Source organism: Haplochromis burtoni, unplaced genomic scaffold (genome assembly GCF_018398535.1).
Source record: "Haplochromis burtoni strain Fernald_Lab_line unplaced genomic scaffold, NCSU_Asbu1 Contig_1654, whole genome shotgun sequence".
Taxonomy (NCBI): Eukaryota; Metazoa; Chordata; class Actinopteri; order Cichliformes; family Cichlidae; genus Haplochromis; species Haplochromis burtoni.
This window is the reverse complement of record NW_024584015.1, coordinates 11,994-20,114: the sequence shown is the minus strand read 5'-3', so window position 1 is coordinate 20,114 and position 8,121 is coordinate 11,994. Positions and strand designations below refer to the sequence as shown.

The 8,121-nt window shown below is 41.7% G+C and overlaps 3 protein-coding genes across 3 annotated transcripts in view; all 3 read right to left on the bottom strand.

Annotated features, from left to right (window-relative positions):
* The window catches only part of LOC106632767 (protocadherin beta-16), a 3,583-nt gene extending 886 nt beyond the window's left edge, over positions 1 to 2,697 (bottom strand). Inside the window, exons 1-2 of the mRNA XM_042217174.1 lie at positions 1,272 to 2,697; positions 5 to 1,160 (exon numbers count right to left, since the gene is read on the bottom strand). Coding sequence (XP_042073108.1) covers positions 5 to 1,160; positions 1,272 to 2,364 — 2,249 coding nt within the window. The 5' untranslated portion in view covers positions 2,365 to 2,697. The remainder of the gene's footprint in view (positions 1 to 4; positions 1,161 to 1,271) is intronic.
* LOC106632419 (protocadherin gamma-A7) overlaps positions 1 to 8,121 on the bottom strand; it is a 27,687-nt gene that overhangs the window by 7,734 nt on the left and 11,832 nt on the right. The window lies entirely within an intron of this gene.
* On the bottom strand, positions 3,598 to 7,052 carry LOC106632768 (protocadherin beta-11). Its single transcript, XM_042217172.1, has one exon. It carries the CDS (start codon positions 6,263 to 6,265, stop codon positions 3,803 to 3,805), a length of 2,463 nt encoding a protein of 820 aa, XP_042073106.1. The 5' UTR covers positions 6,266 to 7,052; the 3' UTR covers positions 3,598 to 3,802.

Genomic DNA, 8,121 nt, shown 5'->3' with positions numbered 1-8,121 from the left:
TGGCAGAGTCCCTGTCCCCAAAGTGTCTGAGTAACGTGGTGGATAATATGGAATGACAGGCAGGTTGGAGTGATACAGGATGCGAGACTGTCTCCACCTGTAGATTTTGACTGATATAATAACCACTAAACACGTGATGAAGAGGAAGGAAACTACAGCCAGAGCCAAGACTAAGTAAAAAGTCAGGTTGTCATTGTACTCCTTGTCGTGGGTCAACTCAGTGAACTCCGACAGCACTTCAGGGAAGCTGTCCGCCACCGCCACGTTAACAATGACTGTAGCTGAACGAGAGGGCTGCCCGTTGTCCTCCACTATAACAGTCAGTCTTTGTTTGACAGCATCTTTATCAGTGACTTGGCGGATAGTTCTGATTTCTCCATTCTGTAAGCCCACTTCAAACAGCGCCCTGTCTGTGGCTTTCTGCAGTTTATAGGAGAGCCAGGCATTCTGTCCAGAGTCCACATCAACAGCCACCACTTTAGTCACCAGATAGCCCACATCTGCTGAACGAGGCACCATTTCAGCCACCAGAGAGCCACCAGTCTGGACTGGGTACAGAACCTGAGGGGGGTTGTCGTTCTGGTCCTGAACTATTATTTTAACTGTCGCCACTGAACTCAGAGGAGGGGATCCAGCATCGCGCGCAGTTACATTAAATTCAAACCACTTGATCTGCTCGTAATCAAACGATCTCACTGCATGAATAACACCGGTATCTGAATTTACTGAAACCAGCGAAGACACAGCCAGCCCATTAATGTCCCTCTCCTGCAAAAAGTAAGAAACTCGTGCATTTTGGCCCCAGTCTGCATCATTAGCACTCACGGTAAACACAGAAAGTCCAGGAGAGTTGTTCTCTGCGACAGCTTTAGTGTATTCTGAATGATCAAATTTGGGTGGACTGTCATTGACATCAGATACTTTTACGTTTATGTTCTTACTGCTCGACAGAGGCGGGGAGCCTTGATCAGACACAGTTATCGTGATATTATACTCAGGGATACTCTCTCTGTCTAAAAAGTCTTCAGTTACTATGGTGTAGTATCCCGTTAATGAAGACTCGATTTTAAAAGGTACGTCAGAGTTAATGGAGCACTTGACGGCACCGTTACCATCAGAGTCTTCGTCATCCACGTTAAGAACAGCTATGGTGTAGTATCCTGTTAGTGAAGACTCGATTTTAAAAGGTACGTCAGAGTTAATGGAGCACTTGACGGCACCGTTACCATCAGAGTCTTCGTCATCCACGTTAAGAACAGCTATCGTTGTACCTGGAGGAGAATCCTCAGATATCGAGTTCGAAAATGACATGAGCTGTATTGTAGGGACGTTGTCATTTTCGTCAGTTATTTGAATGATGACTTTACATTTATCTGAATAACCTCCGTGGTCACTAGCCTGCACGTTCAGTTGATAAGTCTTAGATTTTTCAAAGTCGAGTTTACCTGCGACTTTAATCTCTCCTGTTTGAACATTTACTTCAAAAAGTTGTTTCGTTTCTTTGGCGACATGAGCTATAGAATATGTTACCTGTCCGTTTAATCCTTTATCTGCGTCATTTGCACTGACAGTGGTTATCACGGTTCCTTCGGGAGAATTCTCTTTGATATCTGCTTTATAAACAGCCTGGCTGCACACTGGCGAATTATCATTAGCATCCAGCACAGTAATATGAATACGCACTGTCCCTGATCTCCGTGGCTCTCCGCCATCTGAAGCAATCAGCACGAGACTGTGAGTCTCCTCTTTCTCTCGGTCTAACGGGTTTTGTAAAACCATTTCAACAAACCTGCCTCCATCCGGCTGGTTTTGCACTTCTAGCTTAAAATGATCAGATGGTTTAAGTGTGTATTTTTGAATATCATTGTTAGCAACATCAGCGTCATCTGCATTCTCGAGAGAGAAGCGAGTGCCTAATGCAGCATTTTCAGCAATTTTCAAGCTAATTTCGTCTTTTGGGAACGACGGACTGTTATCATTTATATCTGTCACCTCCACTGTCACACGATAAAGCTGGATAGGATTTTCTAAAATCACCTCGAAGCTGAAGCTACAGGGCGTCGTCTTTCCACACAGTTCCTCCCGGTCGATTCTCTCTTTAATAACAAGGATGCCTTTGTCTTTGTTTAAATCCACATACTGTCGGCCTCCTTTTGTAATAATACGAGCTTTACCTGAAATCAGCCTCGCAACATCCAAGCCTAAATCTCTCGCAATGTTTCCGACAAACGATCCTTCGGCCTGCTCCTCCGGGATGGAATACCGAGCCTGACCAGCCACTGCGCTCAGCTCGATGAGACAAAGAATCAACACCAGCGCTTGCCGTCGGCCTCTGTCAGCCATTATCCACATAGAGGCCATCATAAATAAAACGGTGCAGTAACAGTGACTCTTCTTAATTTCAAACAGATGTATTTAAAAAAAAATCACATTTCCATATTTCAGGCAAGGATATTCCAGCAGGAATTCTACACCCTACCGTAACGGATTAGAGCAGCGTCGTTCAAGCAGAGAAACATTGAGTAGGGGAGGACCGCTGCATCACCGATTTGGACGGAAAGTCAGTGATGTATCAACAGCGGCACTTAGAGCCCATTTACGGTAATGTCTGTGTTATAAACATGATCAGGACACATGTAATCGTTGTATCCAACAGTGAAGGCAAGTTTAGATCCATTTGTAAATTGAAAAAGAATAATACATCCCGTGTTATTTAATAAAGTGTGCTCTATTAAGAGAGGGGAGGGGGTGGGGTACTGGCTGATGGGGCGATCGTGGCTCAAGAGTTGGGAGTTCGCCTTGTAATCGGAAGGTTGCCGGTTCGAGCCCCGGCTTGGACAGTCTCGGTCGTTGTGTCCTTGGGCAAGACACTTCACCCGTTGCCTACTGGTGGTGGTCAGAGGGCCCGGTGGCGCCAGTGTCCGGCAGCCTCGCCTCTGTCAGTGCGCCCCAGGGTGGCTGTGGCTACAATGTAGCTTGCCATCACCAGTGTGTGAATGTGTGTGTGAATGGGTGGATGACTGGATATGTAAAGCGCTATATAAATACAGGCCATTTACCATTTACCATTAACAATATTGTGTGCCACAGAATCATTTTGCAAGTCTTTTTTTATTTCAGTTCAGCTATATTTTTTAGATCACTGCTGATACCTCATAAGAAATTTAAATGACTAAAACTAAATGGAACTAAATATATGTAATCACTTCTATTTAACGAGCTGTGTTCAGCACAGGAAGTGAGCTGTGCTATTTCTGTTTTCTGCTGAGTGTCAGATATATATTTTTATATTTTTTTCATTTTATAACGAAAGTTGAAGTGTTGCCCCATTTCTTATTGTACCACAGTTGATTGTAATAAAGATATGAAGTTTATTATTTTATTTCATAGAGTATTAAAGTTGCAAAACTTTACGTATTGCCATTTTTAAGTGTTTCAAAACATTTTACCACTTATTAAGCTCTTAGCTGATTGGGATTAGTATTCTGCACTTAATTCCTCCCGTGAAAAACAAGACCCACGGACGGTGGTTACTTTATTTTATATGAAGTTTATTATTTTATTTCATAGAGTATTAAAGTTGCAAAACTTTATGTATTTTTAAATGCTCCCCTTTCGAAACAAATTTCAAAACTGACCACCGACCGTTTCAGCACAAGGGACAGCAACACTAAAGGCGAGTGAAAGACAGTAAAGGAATGTGACGTTCAGGAGCAAAATTTAAAAAAAGAAGCGGGGGAGGGGGGGTTAAATAAGAAGAGGATAAGACAGAGCGGGAGCGAGAGAGAGAGAGAGCCAGAGATTACTTGATTGAAGTATCACTCACCAAAGTAGACATTTGGGAAAAGTTGCCTGACCGTTGCTTATCCACTTGCGGTATAACGTCTCCACATCCATCCACACTCACTAAACTTTGACTCATCGGTTGCATATATTTCATGTCACTCTTTCTGGAGTCAGTCGTCCTGCACACCTCGTAATTGTACACATGTGGCAGAGTCCCTGTGCCCAAAGTGTCTGAGTAACGTGGTGGATAATATGGAATGACAGGCAGGTTGGAGTGATACAGGATGCGAGACTGTCTCCACCTGTAGATTTTGACTGATATAATAACCACTAAACACGTGATGAAGAGGAAGGAAACTACAGCCAGAGCCAAGACTAAGTAAAAAGTCAGGTTGTCATTGTACTCCTTGTCGTGGGTCAACTCAGTGAACTCCGACAGCACTTCAGGGAAGCTGTCCGCCACCGCCACGTTAACAATGACTGTAGCTGAACGAGAGGGCTGCCCGTTGTCCTCCACTATAACAGTCAGTCTTTGTTTGACAGCATCTTTATCAGTGACTTGGCGGATAGTTCTGATTTCTCCATTCTGTAAGCCCACTTCAAACAGCGCCCTGTCTGTGGCTTTCTGCAGTTTATAGGAGAGCCAGGCATTCTGTCCAGAGTCCACATCAACAGCCACCACTTTAGTCACCAGATAGCCCACATCTGCTGAACGAGGCACCATTTCAGCCACCAGAGAGCCACCAGTCTGGACTGGGTACAGAACCTGAGGGGGGTTGTCGTTCTGGTCCTGAACTATCAGTTTCACAGTCACATTGTTACTGAGTGGAGGAGAGCCTCCATCCTGCGCCTTCACAACAAAAACCAGCTGTTTGATTTGTTCATAATCAAATGAGCGCACAGCGTGCACGACTCCGCTTTCTGCATTTACTGAAACATATTCAGAAACTGGAGCTCCACCAATATTAGTGTTCTCCAGTATATAAGATATCCGGGCGTTTTGGTTTTCATCGGGATCTTTAGCCCCGAGAGTGAGAACAGAAATGCCTGGAGAGTTATTCTCTATGATAAACGTATTGTAAACACTTTGAGAAAATACTGGAGCATTATCGTTCACGTCAGAGACCTTTAAATGAAAGGTTCTTTTTGTTGAAAGAGGAGGTATTCCTGCATCTGTCGCAACAACTGTGATGTTATATTCTGAAACGCTTTCACGATCTAATACAGTATCTGTTACCAACGTATAGTAATTTCTTAAATTAGATTTAATTTTGAAAGGCGCGTTTTGTTCTATTCTACAGTTTACTTGTCCGTTATCACCCGAGTCCAGATCTTTTACATTTATGATGCCAATAGTGGTACCAGGAGGAGAGTCCTCGGACACGGGACTAGTGAATGACATAACACTTATGATAGGAGCGTTATCATTAACATCAGTTACTTCAATTATCACTTTGCTTGAATCTGTTAGTCCACCCTGATCTTTTGCATCTATCCTGAGTTCATATTTTTTATCCTTTTCGAAATCTATGAGGCCTGAGACAAACAGCGAACCAGAGAACTGATCTATGGACAATAAATCAGCTATAATGCTCTTCACGTTTGAAATTGAATATGTGACATAACCATTTGATCCACTATCTGCGTCTGTAGCATTCACCGTGACAATGTTAGTACCTTTTGCTGCATTTTCTATCACCGTCGCCTTATAAACAGACTGTTTGAAAACGGGAGCGTTGTCATTTACATCTAAAACATTAATGTCTATATTTACGGTGCCAGATCTCTGAGGATTTCCACCATCGATTGCTATAAGCTCCAAAGATAGATGTGGTACCTTTTCTCGGTCCAACTGCCTCTGAAGCACCATCTCTGCATATTTACTCCCGTCTGGATTCACATGCTGTTTTAAAACAAAGTTGTCGTTCGAGGTTAAAACATAATTTTGAAGTCCATTTACTCCAACATCAGGATCCTCTGCACTATCTAACACAAATCGGGCACCGAGATTTGCGGACTCGCTAATGTCTAGCATAATATTTGCTTTCTTGAATATCGGAGAATGATCATTAACATCTAAGACTTCTATTGTTATGGGGTGCAGTTCCATCGGGTTTTCTAATATCAGTTCAAAGCTGAAACTACACGGCGTTACGTCCCCACAAAGCTGCTCTCGGTCTATTCTCTCATTCACGACCAGAATCCCTTTGTCTGTCTGCAGCTCGGTGTAGTGAACGTTTTCTCCGGTCACGATACGGGCCCGCCCTGAGCGGAGCCTTTTCAGATCCAAGCCAAGATCCTGCGCCACATTACCAATAACAGAGCCTTTCTTCATCTCCTCAGGTATAGAATACCGAATCTGACCACCTACCATGTTAACCGCAAGAAGCAGCAACAGAAGGAGTTCTATGCGACGTCGCAGTTCATAAAATGATCGGCATTCTGAAGAAATGCAGGTCAGAGATCTTAATGTCGCCATCACTCCGATGGAAATAATCAAAGGATGGAAGCTTTTTCCTTTGTATGTAGTAGAAAACGTCCCAATATATAAGCGCCGGCGTTACATTTACAACTGTCCTCAAGCTGTAAATGCTTCAAATGAAAGTCTGTGAATCCGCACTGGACAACACACGGAGAGCCTTCCTCACGTCATGATCACCGAGAGGATGGACTGAATGAGAACGTAACGCAAAAAAAAAAAAAAAAAAAAAAAAAATCATCTTACTGGCCAACAGCGTCGCTTAGAGTCGAAAATGTGAAAAATCTCATGAGGCTTGAATAAAACTAAAAATAACAATTGTTAAACCGGAAATGAATGCATTTTATCTAGTATGGAGATTAATATGAAACGAGTTGAAAAAGACAATACTATCGACTGACTGAAATACTTTAACTTCAGCATCAATGTTTTAATACATTTCACAGAAAGGGAATTAAAATCTATCCAGATTCAATTGAAAATGTTTTTTTAATCAAACATCTGCTCAAAAAACTGTGCCGCTCATTATTTAAATGAAATAAAAATATTACCTGACTCATAAGAAAAAGCTACTTTTAAGGGAAATATACAATTATGTACAATGAAATCACATACATAAGATGATTGACTAATTCGGTTGTTGTAAGGTCTGATGAGAACTTTCGTATGAAATGAGATGAAGCATTTGGAAATACGTAAAATTAAAAAAAGAAGGAATTATTAAGATATGAGTATATGACTAGGTTCTGCTTTAGACTAATATTTTGTGATAGCAAACGTTTGTAAAACTGCTGCTCCTCCGGGATGGAATACCGAGCCTGACCAGCCACTGCGCTCAGCTCGATGAGACAAAGAATCAACACCAGCGCTTGCCGTCGGCCTCTGTCAGCAATTATCCACATAGAGGCCATCATAAATAAAACGGTGCAGTAACAGTGACTCTTCTTAATTTCAAACAGATGTATTTTTAAAAAAAAAAAATCACATTTCCACATTTCAGGCAAGGATATTCCAGCAGGAATTCTACACCCTACCGTAACGGATTAGAGCAGCGTCGTTCAAGCAGAGAAACACTGAGTAGGGGAGGACCGCTGCATCACCGATTTGGACGGAAAGTCAGTGATGTATCAACAGCGGCACTTAGAGCCCATTTACGGTAATGTCTGTGTTATAAACATGATCAGGACACATGTAATCGTTGTATCCAACAGTGAAGGCAAGTTTAGATCCATTTGTAAATTGAAAAAGAATAATACACCCCGTATTATTTAGCAATATCAATAAAGCCTGTGCTCTTACATTAACAATATTGTGCGCCACAGAATCATTTTGCAAGTCTTTTTTTTATTTCAGTTCAGCTATATTTTTTAGATCACTGCTGATATGTCATAAGAAATTTAAATGACTAAAACTAAATGGAACTAAATATGTAATCACTTCTATTTAATGGTAGCTGTGTTCAGCACAGGAAGTGAGCTGTGCTATTTCTGTTTTCTACTGAACGTCAGATATTTTTTTGTTATTTTTTTTTCATTTTATAACGAAAGTTGAATTGTTGCCTCATTTCTTATTGTACCACAGTTGATTGTAATAAAGATATGAAGTTTATTATTTTATTTCATAGAGTATTAAAGTTGCAAAACTTTATGTATTTTTAAATGCTCCCCTTTCGAAACAAATTTCAAAACTGACCACCGACCGTTTCAGCACAAGGGACAGCAACACTAAAGGCGAGTGAAAGACAGTAAAGGAATGTGACGTTCAGGAGCAAAATTTAAAAAAAGAAGCGGGGGAGGGGGGGTAAATAAGAAGAGGATAAAACAGCGGGAGCGAGAGAGAGAGAGAGAGAGAGAGAG

Coding starts and splice junctions, on each gene's coding strand:
- LOC106632768 (XM_042217172.1), bottom strand. CDS start 6,265: ATGGCGACATTAAGATCTCTGACCTGCATTTCTTCAGAATGCCGATCA.